The sequence below is a fragment of the Pyrgilauda ruficollis genome, unplaced genomic scaffold (genome assembly GCF_017590135.1).
Source record: "Pyrgilauda ruficollis isolate IOZ18807 unplaced genomic scaffold, ASM1759013v1 scaffold48, whole genome shotgun sequence".
Lineage (NCBI taxonomy): Eukaryota > Metazoa > Chordata > Aves > Passeriformes > Passeridae > Pyrgilauda > Pyrgilauda ruficollis.
Genome location: NW_024526377.1, coordinates 4,879,833 through 4,895,711, shown reverse-complemented (window position 1 = coordinate 4,895,711; position 15,879 = coordinate 4,879,833). Strand labels below are relative to the sequence as shown.

At 39.3% G+C, this 15,879-nt stretch overlaps 1 protein-coding gene across 1 annotated transcript in view; it reads right to left on the bottom strand.

Moving 5' to 3' along the window:
- Positions 1–15,879, bottom strand: part of LOC121359883 (thyroglobulin-like) — a 131,485-nt gene that overhangs the window by 93,049 nt on the left and 22,557 nt on the right. The window contains exons 14-24 of the mRNA XM_041479149.1: positions 13,416–13,538; positions 11,642–11,757; positions 10,894–11,002; positions 9,495–9,692; positions 7,392–7,559; positions 6,799–6,864; positions 6,010–6,090; positions 3,774–3,911; positions 2,473–2,649; positions 1,392–1,503; positions 822–901 (exon numbers count right to left, since the gene is read on the bottom strand). Coding sequence (XP_041335083.1) covers positions 822–901; positions 1,392–1,503; positions 2,473–2,649; positions 3,774–3,911; positions 6,010–6,090; positions 6,799–6,864; positions 7,392–7,559; positions 9,495–9,692; positions 10,894–11,002; positions 11,642–11,757; positions 13,416–13,538 — 1,368 coding nt within the window. The remainder of the gene's footprint in view (positions 1–821; positions 902–1,391; positions 1,504–2,472; positions 2,650–3,773; positions 3,912–6,009; positions 6,091–6,798; positions 6,865–7,391; positions 7,560–9,494; positions 9,693–10,893; positions 11,003–11,641; positions 11,758–13,415; positions 13,539–15,879) is intronic.

Below are 15,879 nucleotides of genomic sequence, written 5' to 3'. Positions count from 1 at the left end.
ATTTGCACATTAATTCTTACCTAAACACACTGGATTAATTTTCTAAGCCACTCACTTTTGACCAAGTGAAAATTTTGTCTGGTCAACAAAAAAACGAAATTAAAGGTATGTATTTCTGGAGTGTTTCAAATTCCAAAAAGGCATTATAAAAACAGCACATTTAGTGACCTGAAGGAGAGTTAGCACATGACTCCACCAAAAACAAAGTTACACATTTCAGTGGCCTAAATCTGAATCTGTAATAATATATTAAAATCTATTTCCTTGACTTAGAGCTGGATGGTATCCATTTCCAGACACCAGCTGAAGACTTTCTTCCTCAAGCAAAAGACTAAAATTTGAGAGCAGAGGAGGTCAGACAATCAAGAAAGCCAAAAGGCTAAACTGCCCCAGTATATCCACAGACATTATGTGCTTGCATACACCTAATTTCAGTAATATTTAGGTTTCAGAGTCCTTTAGTCTCTAAAAACTGAAACAACATAAAAGGGGAAAAATCGCTAAAAGAAATCAAGCAACACTTTTGAAGAGAGGTTGATGAATGAGAAAAAACTGGAGTTTTATCAGTTTGAATTTTATGCTGTTGGAATTGCAGCCTGTTGAGGACTCATTCTCAGGAAGTTTTCTTAATAATTTCTGAAATGTGGAATGTGTCATTGGGCTGAACTAGAAATGGTTATGGTAACTCTAAAAGGTGCTGAAGAGAGGTGCGTGAGATCTGAAAAGGCTTTTAAAGTGCACTTCAGAGCAAAAGAAGGGTAAAATTTGGATAATGAAGAAAGACTGAAGTGACTTTAGAACGAAAAACAGGGGGGAAATACCTGACAGCTGAGAGTCATTAAAAAAGCCAAATCCTGTGCAACAGGGGTCAGCATCACACCAACGCTCACACTCAAAAAACCTGGGAAAGGGAAAACATTATCCATGGCATCATTAGACACTGAGAACCTGTAGAGATGCCTTTCACAATAAGGATGAAGAACCAGTATACACACACACTTCCATACATTTTCCATATGTAGATGAAATTATGCTTGGTTAGTATACTCCTACATCTAGTAATTTAGATGATTATTTTGATATCTGCCCTAAAAATATCAGTCTAAATTGATTTAGTGTATCATTGCTAAGAGATTTAACAGGCAAACTAGTAAATAGTAGCATTATAAGTAACAATTTTCATGTCTATAATTAATAATTATATAGATTATTATTTATGGCTCAATTATAAATTGCCTTTAAGCCACATATTATCTTTTCTTCATTAAATACTCTCAAACAATGCAATTCTTGGATCAATATTTCTGATTCCCTTTATCTGCATAACACAGCCTTGGAATTCCAGACACAGTTAAAATTCCAAGGAGAACAGAGGAACAGTCATGTCCTACCCGTCTGAAACAGCTTTTCTGCTCATGTCAGTCTTATTCCTCACTGAGATTTCTGTTACTTTCTGGAATGGTACACGTGTGTAGAAGCTCTTCACAGAACTTTTAAGAGTGACTGGAAGGAAAAAGAAAAACAAAATTGGAATTATCTGTTTAACTTTGTCATATACAAATACTGGCCAAATAAAGAAATGGTAGGGGTCCAGTCTGTGCTTTTACGCTGAGCTCTGGTTGATTAAAAGATAGTTTTGTGCTATCACAGCAAATTTTGATTGCTAAACCTGAAGGTGAATAAAAATTCACCAAGTGAAGGCTCTGGAAGCTTAGCAAATTATATCACCAAGGAAAGACTTCCAGCCAGGACTTTTGTTTTTGAGACCTGTATTGATGCTACTTCTTCCGCAAGGCTTTAAACTGGGATACAGCTCCAGACTGGAAGATTCCAGTGTGCTCATGCATTATCCAGCCCATGCTGCCCTTTGGGCTCCCCAAAATGACATGATTAAATAGCTCAGTTCAGTGGACCTTTACATTTGTCACAGCAAAATTACATGTTCCTGTACAGTGAAAACAGGCTTGTTTGTCCAGCTTCCTTTCATGTGCCCTGTGAGAAAAACATTGAACTTCCCAAGTATCCAAAGAGCAAAGGTTAAAATTCACATATATAGCTCTGCAATTGCTAAAAAATACTTAAAGCAAAATAAAAATTATACTCAGTATAATTTCAATTTTTGCATTATTTAGCTACCGTAGAAATTTTAATGGTATATTGTGACATTCCAATGAGATTCTTATTTCACCCATATTATAAAAAGGGCTAAAAACTGATATACAAATTTGAGATCCACTTGGCCTCTCTGACTTGGGAACGGCTGAGGTGGACAGTAAAATTCATGGTTAATTCTTTCCATTCTGAACTGAAAATGAAAAATCATATCCCAGCCAGCCTGACCTTCCCTTGCACCATCACATCCCAAGACTCATTTATACGTGCAGACTTTTTATCTCAGAACCAAGAGCCAAAACACTGGCTTGCATTGCCAGGGTTAGAGCAGACATTATACATCCAAATACCAAAACTTGCCTATTTTATGGTACAGTGTCTGTGGTTGCCAGGGTAGAACAGTTGCACAGTTTCCTGGTATTTGGTTGATGCTGCTGTCACAAATCTGTGTCTCTGGGTAGAGGGTACACACAAAGTATTGGTCTGTGGCACTTTGCAGATCTGCCATTCGACAGAACTCTTCCTCTTGGGCACAGCCTAGGAAGCAAAGTCATGAACAGTTACACACACGAGGGCTCCTTTCTCTCTCTGCTCCCCTTCATGTTTTCAGAGCAAAGCTATCCATCAGCAAACAACTAAAAGTGAGAATTTCAATATTATCCTACCAATCTGCAAATTCATTAATTTAATTAATTTAAAGAGCAAGAGAAAGAGGGACACATTCTGGCCCCAGTGGCACTTAAGAGCAGGTTTACCTGGAGAGCAGAGTAAAGGAACTCCAGCACAGCTAATTGGGAAGATAAATTCCCCAGCTGTGACAAGAATTACTCCAGTGTATTGGTCTCTCTTTAATATTTTAATTCAAAAAGATCTTTCTTTTTTAGTAAATCTGACATACAAATTGCATAATGATAAGAGAACTCTGCATCAGCCAATAAGAAGGACAATAATGTCTACAATGTCTTAATAAGTTTTCACAAAAAAATATTTCTGAAGCATTCAAACATCACACAAAATTAAACATAACTTTCCTAGAATCAACTATTCAAGACATTTGCTCATAGCAATTTGTTCTGAAGTTTTTCCCAGGGTAACAGCATACCTTCATAAAAGAACCAAAGATGTCAAACCCATTTCTTAATTACCAATCAATAGTTCCTGTAAACATGTGTGTCAATGCTTAATTTTAAACAGGAATAGCTCTACTGACCTCTTACAGTGATGTTTGTGCACTGTTTAGTACTCTCAGTTCTGACTTCCTGGTAGAGCTAGAAATTCTTCTCCATTTACTGCATCAAAATATAATTTATCACTAACTCAAATTATCTGCATTTTACCTTCTTTTACCACTATTCCACCTCCCTATTTGGAGTGGTACACTTCAAGAACAGCAGGGCATTATCCAAGCTGTACCTTTGAATCCTCTTGCCCATGACGGGGCACCCTGATGGTGAATTATGGGCACCCTTTCTGCCATGGCAGGCAAAGACTGTAAGGAATAAACAGGTGGTTCCATTGGCAATTTCCATGCCAATTTTAGGAGCTGTCTACAAAAAAAATCTCAAAGTCTAAAGTTTTTACTCATCATTATTATAAGAGCTGTTAAAAGATTTTAGTTAGTTATTATCCCCTACAGAATAACAGTCTCCACAATGCCTTACGTGTGAGACACCAAAGCAGAGCTTCCTCAGCTGAGTACTTCTGCCTGAAGACCCAGTACTGCTGGTAAGGGAGAGAGTAGTTCTGGTCACTTTGTATCTGGCTGTTGTCCATTAGGTAGAAAAGATCGTTTGTGGAATCTGAGATACAAACAAACAAAGAAACCCACAAGAAATTAACTATGCTCTGGAATGAATTAAATTTATTTATATATAAAATTCTGCCTTTCTCAGTGAAACAGCTGCAATAATTTTGTAGGACTAGAATACACCAAAGCCTGCTTTTAATAACAGAATTGTCCACCCACAGTGACTCTCCTGTAGGCAGGGCCTCCTCACTGAGCTGCACTGCACAAAATAGCACTGCCAGACTATTTCCAACACCCAAAAATTAGATGAAAATTCCTGGTCCTAGAAATTAGAGAGTTTGCTCTACTCTGTCATGTGACACAATATCCTAATAGTGAAGCATGAGGATTTAGAAGATGTAAGTATGAGGATTCAAAGGATGTTTGTAATTCTTTAATTGATGTAGTTTTGTTAATTCAAAATAGAGCAGCTTCCTTATATTGCCTTGAGAGGCTTTTACACCTCTCAGTCTTAAAAGTTTTCTTGACAAGCTTAATACCTATTTCAGTAATTTAAGCTCATTTCTCTGAATTTATGCTCCCACAGACCACATTAAATAACTCATTTCTGTCATCTGCCTGTGACCTTTAGACATGTATGCAGTGATATATATCTCCTGAGTTCCCTCTGAAACAATCAATCACAGCTATTTTCTTGTTCCCAAATTCATCCCCTTAAATAAGGGTCCAGTAGTAAAAGAAATGGACACTCTTCACTCGTACAAATTTCTTCATAAACACTTTCTTAATTATCAAATGTCATCAGCAGGTCTCATCCCCAGTTCCAACATTGTGAGACATTGTATTACTTAATATTACATGCAGTGAAATAACCAGACCATAATAAAAACAAGGAGAATAAAGACATGCTGATGATTCTGTCGAAGTGCTGAAGCAACTACTGACATGCTGAAAATATAGCTTTGACTTTTCTATCAGAAACTAGAAAAGATATGTTACCCTGTGTTTTACAAATTATTATCAAGTGATAATAGCTCTGTAGACACTTTCCCAGATGTATTCATGACTTCCTAAAAAAGGTAACCATAATTCCTGTTACCTCTCAAGTCATAACTTCAACCCTCAGTTTCTCTTGAACAGGTGGTGCCAAGACTAAGATTTAGGGATGGAGGTAAAAACTGCATTCCTTGCATAACTGCAGGTTTTAATGATATCATCATCCCCAGCAAGGTAAATTAAGAACCCTGAGGGCTGCACTCATGCCTTGGCAGGTAAATGCAAGATAATTTCAACCACCATAGTAAGTGCATTTTTTCTCTCTCTTTTTAAGTCTAGAGTTTAAAATACCTATAACTGTATGGGAGGTCTGCTAGGTAAATGGGCATTTTTAGGTTTTCAATTCGTTTAGCTTACTTTCCCTTCAAGTACCATAAGCAATTCACTTCCTTTTAGGATTTTTGCACATATTAATGTGCACAGACATTCAAGACTCCTCAGAAAAAATTACAATTCATTAAAAATGAATCAAGGTGCTTTCAGCAAACTCCACTGCTCATTTTCTCTTAGGATTGTGATGCTGAAGGCCCAAATGAACTCCAGTAACTTCCTACAAATTATTTTGGACCTATATATGACTTCATATAACAAAGAGCAAACCCTGGAACAACAAAGGAACTAAGAGAAGTCCACAGGTCCCTCACTGTTACCAGGCAGGGAAGAAACACTTGTGATTGCATTTCATCCTGGGTTTCTCTATGCCCTGTATTTACAATCATACTGTCAGTAGCAGTAAAGATGCCCAGGTACCCAGGCCAAGGATTTATTTCTGGGGCTTATGTGAAATTTTTTTCTCAGTTGAATAATATTTCCTGTGCCTCTTCAGCTCAGTAAGTCTGAAAGATCAGGTCTCACACTGAACACTTTAACACCTTAATTTCCAGCCTGTCCTGGCAAGGTAAGAATCATAAAGCCATAAAACATCTTTCTCAAAACCTGTGCCAGGCATCCTGCTTCAGGGAAATCCTCTGGACTTTACAATACCTAAGCCATAATGAACATATATATAGCAATATATTATATTTTCTAGATAAATTCTGTGCCCTCTTCCTGCTCTCTTCTGTTGCCTGCTCTGTCTGCTATTGCTCTAATACCTGATAACACCAGATCATCCTTTGTCTCCAAAGCAGCAGCCTCACACAAAGAGGTTTTCATCCGGGTGGCCATATCAGAGTCTGGAATGAAAAAGGAATCAAAGAGCAGAGTAATTCCCTTTATCTTTCTTTCACAAGACAAAATAATCCTCAGTTCCCAAAACTGAACAAATATATAAAGTGAACCACTTAGGAAAATTCCTTTGGTAGTTCCTCCAAACGCTGAATCATGAATTAATAAAACCATTTCTGTACAGCTCTGGGGAACACCTAAACCAAGATGCATTGTTTGGATGACAAAAGTAAATGCCATATCCACAGTCATTCTGCATTCAGCTCTCTGAAGGCTTTGTGTACTTATAAAGCACAAATTATTATTACAATAATTTGTGCAAGTCCTGCCATATACATGGTGAGGTTCATACAGAAAAACATACATTTATTCTGCTAGTAAACATAACCCATGTAATTAGGCATAAACTGCCAAATTATTATGGTACTTGGAGACTGATGGGACAAAGGCAGCTGTCTTCATGATATCATTTCCAAGGGTATTAAAAGTTATAAATTATATTCTTAGACACAAGAATTTCAACATCCAAATTTCATGAAACTGGCAGTAGAAGAATTACTCCAAATCACACATCCCTGCCAATAGGCTTCTGAGTTGTGTCCTAATTTGGACAGCATGAAATGAAATGACAATGACATTTCCATTACAGAATAGACATCTGCCACACCCTACAGTTCATCATAAATTTTTGTAAGACATTCTGTGAGATAACTTACCTCTCCACAGGTAAATTTCCTGAAAGCTAGTGAAATTTCTTTCCGCCTCTTCCATCAACTGAGAAGCTAATAAAGAAAAAATTTTGTTAGAACAACTGTTTAAATTAACAATGCTTTTTCAATGCTCAGAAATTGCATAGAAAACACATCACTAAACTATGCATCACCTTCATTACAAAACAAAAGTTTAAGGAAGAGGGTCCCAGGTGTCATGGGGCTAGTCCAGGTCCAGGGTGCCAAACTTTACTCAATTTCCTATCGTTGCTTTTACCATGTAGGTCTGGGCATCTCCCTTTTTATCTTTGCTCCAGACTTAACCTTTCTTTCAGATTATTGGCTTTAATCTGCCTGAATTAAATGTTGTAGGTATTACAGAGTGACATATTAAACACAGTCTCAACTTCATTAATATTCATGTGGCAAAATGTGAGAGGTCCATCTCTCCAGCCATACATCCAGACAGAGCATTCTTATTCTCTTGTGATATGGATTTAATTGAAAAAAGCATTGGAGTACAAGGGCAGGCTGGTGAATAAGACAGTGTCTATACAACAGTTAAGGAGAACTGATGTTAATTGAGGTAATTCACTTACTTCCACTGAACACTTGCCCTCCTATGGTGAAGGAAAACCTCTTCTCCTTCTCATCATAGCTCACACCTTTGCACATCTCCCCCATGGCTGAGGTTGGTGTTGGACTCCAGCCTTTGGCATTGCAGATCAGCACGTCTGGGGAGCTCAGCAAACTGCACAGAATGGTACCTGGGGGCAGGAGAAGACACAGCTGCATCACTGCACTAAGGCTTTGCACCTACCCAAGGCCCCCAATACTTTCTCTAAGTTCCAACTGAATCCATATCACTGAGAGGACACCCTTCAGTATTGCTGCCAAAAAAACCCCAAACCTAAACTAAATAAGCAAATTAGATTCATATGTTCAAATTTAAGTGCTAAGGTTAGCTATTCATACCCAAACTAAACATTTGTAGCCTGTTTTTCAGGGATTTCAGGCACATACTATTATAACCTTATAAAATATTACTATTATCTGATAATACCCAACAATGTTCTCAGCATTTCATAGCACCACAGAGACATATCCAATCCTTTGATGGTCTTAAAATTTCAGGTTCTGAACAAAAAAAACCAAAAAAAAAAAAAACACTTATACTTTTACTGCAATGGTTTCCTGAACTGGTGCCTGATTTCAGTCATCCCAGGCCTGAGTCTCCCCAGCACTGTGATGTGAGCTGGGGGACCAGAGTGCTTAAGGCCACATGTTCTGGCATCAATCTGTTACTATAACTTCTAGACAATACTCAGCTCTTGCTTTGCACTTGGTGTCACAGCTCAGACATTTCTAAGGTTTTACAATGCCCTCCTTAGTTTGTTCTTATGGACTGGGTACATGAGATATCGACTATGTTGCCTTTTCCTTCTTTTTTTCTTTATTTTTTAAGCAAAATACCAGTCCAAGTAATGTGTTTACCTGTAGAACTGATCTGAATAGCCACCCCAACCAAAGAGATATTCACCTTCTACACTCACAAGAAGAGAGAACCCAAAATGTGATTGTAAATGTATAGAGGCATGGACTTTACAAGATCATCTAGAATACTGTGATGCAAAAAAAGAAAAAGAAAGAAAAAAAAGAGATGCCAAAACAGAGAATAATTTTCTGGAAATATTTTCTTGAAAACTTTCACAGATAATTTGTGACAGATTTTCACAAATTTTCTTAAATCTAGGATCAGTTTCAACTCCAAACTGGCAAAGTGCTTGTCACATATCAGCCACCAGCACATGCCTGGATTTCACAGAATCATAGAATATCCTGAGTTGGAAGAGACCCACAAGAATCATCAAGTCTAACTCCTGGCTGTTGATAGAGCTTGTCTTTAAATCCTTGAGGAATGTCATTTAAAACTTCACATTTCCTACAGGAAATGCATCTCCAGAAGGAAAGTCAATACTCTATGAGCTTGAAACTAAGCTGCAAAAAGTAAGCACTGGCATAAAGTGCTTGAACTTGTTAGCAAAAATCTGGTTGTGCCAAAGTCCCACCTCTGCCAGACTCCATCCATCCCACTACCACTTGCTCTCCAAGACAGACATCCAGACCTGGAAGACTTTAGCATTTCTCCATGCAATAATCTAACATAATTCTGCTAAGCATCCTTTTTTCCTGCTCTTAAAAGGAAGCTGATTTTCATTTGCACCACAAACTGTCTGGAGGCACCATCTTAGTTCCTGCATCAGCTTAAAGGAACCAACTTCTGGCAACCAAACTGTGCTATGTATGGAGAGAGGTGTTTTCAGAGCAATTTATCTCATCCAGATGGAGATGTCACACACTCAGAGAACAGGTTGAGTTGGAAGAGACCCACAAGGATCCCTGAGTCCAATTCCTGATCCTGCACAGCCACACCATGTTCCCAAGACCATTGCCCAAACACTGCTGGAACTCTGCCAGGCTTTTCCCTTCAAAATGCCCATTTTGTTCCAAGAGCAGATTGCAACCTCAGGTCCTGGGCATTACTCAAACCTTCACAACACCAAAGGAAAGTCAGGGATGTGGAGACAGGCTGCTCACACAGGTATGATGCATAGGTGGGTGTACTGTGTCCAACAACGACTTGTTCCCATTCAGCATTGGTTTCCTGCTGCAGGACTCTGTCCTGAGCAGGCAGGCAGTACCTGCATCCAGCAGGAGCTGGCTCAGGATGAAGCCATCACAGCAGGAGTCCCGGCTGCACTCCTGCCTGCAGAGCAGCCCAGCATCAGTCTGGGATGCGCCGGCTGCTGGGAGCACCAGGGAGCGGTACACGCCGGACAGAACGTTCTGGAAGCCAGTCCTCTCAAAGGCCTTCAGTCCAGAGGAGCTGAATTCCTGTCCTGGGGAGACACAAAGGGAAGGGAGATCAAGGGGAGCTCAATGAATGTTTCTGAATTGCCTGCAGACTGGAGCTGGTTGAAAGTTTTATGATCAAAACTCAGTTTTAAAAGTCCATCTGGATTTTGAGTTTCAGAAGCAAGATAAGATCATCAAATGACGTGGTGCCATCATTCCTGAGTAGCTGGTTGTAATGCACTGCCACCAAAGAGCTCCTAAACTGATCTATGCTCTATGCAGTAAGGTTGGTAATATTCCACCTTCAAGCACTCAGTAACACTGTTAGTAACTCCCAGATAAAAATTAAACTGATTTATCTCATTTAAAAAGTAAAATGTGTCATTTGTCCAGCAAAACTGCATGGACAAATGAGTCCTACAATTAGGACTTCTGCTAACTAGGAGGGCATGATTCATAGAATTTTGGATCTAGAAAACTAGAATAGATCTGCTCTTTAAAATATTATACCAATCACAACAAGCTCAGGGGACTGGATTTATTTTCAGGTAAGACTTAGAACTTTTATTTTTATTAATATTAATAAATAGTGTCTCATAGGATTGGATAGAAGGACAAAGAACACGGTAAAACCAGAGAGTTTTGAATCAAACCCTGCAGCATTTGGTTATCTTGTTTCCAGTTTGGCATGACACTTAAAGCTGGACACACAATGGATGTGGTGTTATCAACCACACTCGGGCCATAAATAAATAAGTAAATAAATAAAGTTTGTCTCATGCATTCATTAGTTCAGCTGAAATATTTTGGGATTCATGGAGAGCAGTTTACTTCTTGGCTGGTATATTACTAGAACAATTCACAATCAAAAGTAAAGTGAACTTAAATTATGTACAGGCTGATCATTAATAATGCTTTACATATTCAAATAACAAACTGCTTAGTTAAGAGAAATCATAACAGAACAGAATAGGAAAATGCACTGGATAGATTTTGAGTTTTTATGGGACTACTTGCTGGCAAAAAATCATCAATATGACTTACAAAAGTATTCCTAATTTCTAGGGAACAAGATATGAAAGAAAGATTTGCTGAAGCTTCTGGACTGTCACTAAATGTTGAGCTCTTTAAAGTATTGTGTCTTCTTAAACAAAGATGCTCCCAAATTTAGTCATGATCCTCTACAGAAGTAACTACCAGCTTGGACACAGAGTCAGATTTAGGTGAGGGATTCACATCTGGTACCTCTCTTCAAAAAGACCATCAGCGCATCTCCCCCTGGGTTCCTGACACGCAGCAAGCAGCTGAGGCCACTGATGCCAGTGGCTGAAGGGTTCCCCAAGACACCTTGCACCTGAGACAGAAAACAGGCAAGCAAAATAAATACAACCTAATGAATTTCCTCTCCTAAATTACATTTTCTTTATTAAGAAACTCATGGGGAGCAATGAGCAACACAAAGGTTATCACAGTAGAACTCCATGTGGACATTTTTTATTCTTTCTCATACAGACAATTTTTACACTATCAAACTGAGATCTCAGCTCCTCAATGCCACATTGCTGTTTAAAGTAGTGAATAGGAAAATAGTACAGTCATAAAGAGCCCACAGTTCAAACCCTGGGCTAGAGGAAGTGACTCAGAAAATAGGATTGTTTCAGATGACCTGATTACCAACCTGGCCACTTCTAGTTTGGACTATCCAGAATAACACTCTTTTAAAACCAACCTGATATCCTATCTGCAGGTGCTCAGCACATTTTAGGGACAGCAGTGCTGCGTGATGTATCAAACACTGAGGTATTCAGATGTCATTGTTTGAAACATCTGGGTGCAGCCCCTTTACCAGCTTGCAGGGATTTATCACTGCCATAGGGAAGAGCAATGTCCAAGGACTCAGGTGACAGCCTGCCTTTCTTCTGTGATTTTGTCTACTTACATTGAACACACAGCACTGTGATAAACATATATTTGTAAATATGATCACTCTTACCAATCCAGAGGTGGTGCAGTTGAAGTTGGCTTCAGCAGCACTGTATAATTCACAGAGCACTTCAGTACCAGCAGGAGCTACTGTTGCAAAGCCACAGGCATCTTCCCTCTCACAGCCTGAAAAACGAAGGAAATGTTAGGTTTCCTAGCACTTCACATGCAAAATGGTTGCTACGAATTCCACTGCTTACTGCCACTTATTTAGATTTCCATATGTCTATCAGACATGAATTTAGTTAGCCAAATAAACTTTAGTACTCAACTATTTTAGTAGAGAGTTAAGGATTTTAAATTGAATTAAATTAATGCAGAATGTTGTTCATCACCTGATGATATAAACAGCTGAGACAGGTCAGACCACACACCCAAATATTTAAAGTCTGCTGGATAATTTTGCCTGAGGCAGGACTCTCATGAACCATTCTGCCAGCACATCACATTTGCCTGATACGGTAACCCCATGGCAAGGAGGTTGTGACAAATATCAGAGTGATAGGAAGGAGGGAAACACCAAATTTCAAATTCTTCAATCATGCTGGCTGCCCCTGCAGCAACCCCCTGGCCACTGTAAGGGAGAAAGAGCAATCCCTTCCAGATATAGGGGAAGATCCTTCTGCCCTTACACATTCACCATTAGCTTACTCCCATAGCTCTGCTCCTAGCCTAGGTGAAACACTTTCCAAATCTTTAGTATAAAATCAACCAACTTAGATCAAAACATAAGCTGAAATGAAAGCTGAGCTATCTGACCTTACAGGGACTTAGGGAGGGAAAGATTAACCCTCATCCCTCAATGAGAACTTCACAGTAGTATTTTGTAGTTGTGCTACTATTTATTTACATAACTTATAAAGGAAACACAGCTATGAGAGAGATGGAACCAGATTGGTTGGCAAAGGGGCAGGATTTGCTCCCCAGGTTTGTTCTCAGGCTCTCTCAGTTCAGTGTCTTGCTTTTGAACATCTCCATTTTTAGGGGAAGGTGCAAGAACTCTTACATTATACAGCCAGGATGAGCTCGTGCAGGAAAATCATTCTACTAACAAATTCACTTATTCAGCTCTTAGCATGAGACGTGATTGCTTCAACTAGACCGTGGCACATGACACAAAGCCACTGATTTGTCAGAATTTTGGACATCTCTGTTACTACAGATCCCTCTGCCTCCTTTCACAGCCTGAGCTTTAGGAGACACAAGGTGAGACTGACTCAAAGCACCCTGAAAGCAGTGTGGTGACTCCTCTGGGTTCTAGGTGATTCTGAACCAACTGAAACCAGATGCAATATAGTATATAAACCGCAAGAGGTTTATCTTGGCAGAGGAGTATCTCTGAACTCCTTATAATGCCCTTCTGATGTAAGTAAGGATGATTATTCCTATTTTATGTGCCAATCAGGCAATTTGTCAAGAAATAAAAGCTGGCTTTTCCTATGTTCTGAACACCTAATTCTTCTTTTATCTGCACATCTGAACAGTGTGATGAATGTCTCCTGGTTTAAATCTCAGTTCTCATTCGTACTGCAAACTACATCAACTGGCTTTAAAGTTAGATGACTTGTCTGAAGTAATATGTAAAGTCAGAAGACTTCTTTCTGAAAGAAACATCCATCTCTTCCCTGAATCAAGGTCACCAAAAGTTGTAAATATCTTGCAGTGATTTGGTGAGAAAATGCAGAACATATATTTCATCCAGGAACTTAACTATAAGCTCACATGAAAATATTATTTTCCACAATTATTAGAGTTGCCTCTACAGCTTTTCTCAGTTTTCTCACCTGAAATGCACTGCAAATACGTGTTTTGCAGGTCTCCCCCAAATGACTGAGACTGAAGAATTTGAGCTTCTTCTGACCCATAAATCAGGTTGGAGGCAGGAACTCTTTCAAATTTTCTGAGCACTAAAACAAAGACAACAAAAAACCCCAACCAAGTAGTATTATCAGTGCCCATGCCGCAAACAAAGAATTTAGGTAGAAATTAAGCTTGAAGAATTCTGTGGGAGAAGAGCTTTGCTCATTAAATGATGTACCATAACCTCACAGATAATGCAGGAGACAGCTGCTGTGAGGGTAGAATTTCTGCTTTGAAATAAAAAGTGTCACAAGATGTCTAAAAACCAGTTAGCCAGGAGTGGGCCGGGATTTTACTTTCCAGTGAGGCTCCTCTTGCAGCAGCAGACCTGCCATCTCTCATTACTTGTTCATGGCATTGAACCAATTATTGAGTCAAAGGGGGAACCAACTGTCTCCAAATCAGTCACAGAAACAAGAGCCAGCTCCAGCAGCACTTGGTTAGACAGGAAATCCAGAAACACAACAGCCTGCTCTGCACTGTGGGAAATAGTAAAGGTATGAAGATTTTCAGAAAGCTGGGAAAAGCAGGCCTTAGAAACAGAAAGAGCAGAGAAATTAGAACTAGCTGCAGCTGCAAAGTTTGAAAGTAGAAAAAGTAACAATAGTATAGCAAGCAAGGACATGAGACAATAGCTTGAGTTTTAGGCTTGGCTAAGATAGACAGTAAGACTGCAGAAAAATATGCTTAGCAAGACAGCAGAAGGTTTTAAGCTTAATAATGAAATATTGTGTATTGTTAATAGAAAGAAGACAAGCAAGCATTGTGTGAAGCAGGTGTACATGTGCTTTTAGTGATTGGCTAGAACAACTGTCTGTAAGCATTAGCAATATGCTATTGGCTAGAAAGTTTTTAAAATGTTCTGTAACAAAGAAATCTTTAGCTGTTGCTAGCAGTAGGTGAGCTTTGTCATCTTTTTATTGTCTCAATCATGTAATGAAGCTGATGCTGCAATTAATGCTCAAGGAATGTATTCCAGCAGTTCTGCTCCATTTGTGAAAAGAAAAAACTTCCCAACACATCCACTGACTCCAGCCCCAAGGCTATATCCAAGGTAGTATGTCCAACATCCTGCTTTATTACTCCTCCATTCCACTTTTCAGACCTGACTGTCACTTTTCTGACCAAACCCTTTCATCTGCTCCCTCTGCACTGGACCTGCCTGTGTGAGGAGTCTGCCAAGCAGCACTGTTCACACACTGGGAAAAGCTCCTGGGGTCTAGAGATGCAAACCCCAAGGGTCACTAAATGGGGTGAGGAATGTAATCCAGGCTCCAGAGGGTTTTCCCTGTCTGTGCCCTGCAGAGGATTACAGCCTGGTGAGAGGACACACAGTGCCACCACCAACCTTCTGAGGAGGCCACCACCTGTGTTACCAGGAGGCTGGGCACAGTGTGCCCACAGGGTGATGCACCACTACATTTAAGTGAGCACAGCACATTACCCCTGCTCATGGCAGGGGGTTGGAAGTAGAGGATCTCTAAGATCCCTTCCAACCCAAGCCATTCTGTGATTCCATGACACATTGTTGCTGTACTTATAAAGTAATAAATGAATTTTCAACAGTCATAAATATTTGTAGTGACATCTTCTAGCATGACCCACAAAACCAAGCACAAATATCTACAACTGCTCCATCCTGCACAGAGTCAGAAATGCCCAAGCAGAAAGGCTCATGGTAACAGGAGAATTAAAATCCTGAGTCCTCTCTGCAGAGAAACATCCCAACAACCTCGTGATTGAGAGCAACAGAGGCTTTCACCTTATGCTCATAACTGTGATCAGTCTCTGAGTATACTCAGAGGAAAAAAGGTTATTTTAATTGAAGAGAGTTTTGCAAACTCTTCACAGCTGAGGACTTTACTTTTCACACTCCTTCCACTGATCACATTTGCCATAAGACATTGTCTAATTCAAAGCACACCATGACATCAGTTTCTAAACAGAATATTCCATTAAATTCAATACCAATCATATGATGAGCATATAAAAACTTCTGGGAAAAAGCAAAAGCTTTGAGACTGAGAGGTGCAATTAGACCTTACTGCAGGCAGTCTGGGGACTGTTCGATAGATGACTTTCTTTGTTTTTTCAAGTTTTTCATCCTTGAAAACTATCATTTTGCAGCTGTATTCAAGCAGAAGTAACCTCCTCCAACATGTGTTCCTCAAGTCAGATACCTTACAGCAGGAGCCCAGAGAGTGATGTTATGTTGTTGCTGTGAGGTCATTGCTGAAAATATTCTATTTCCCATGAATACACACATGAGGGATAATTTTACAAGGAAATTAATAATTCTGCTTCTTTCACATTATTCCTCTCATTATTATTTTGAGTTTCCAAGCAGAGAGAGCACAAGGTCAGTACACATCAAAAGCTGGCAGCCAT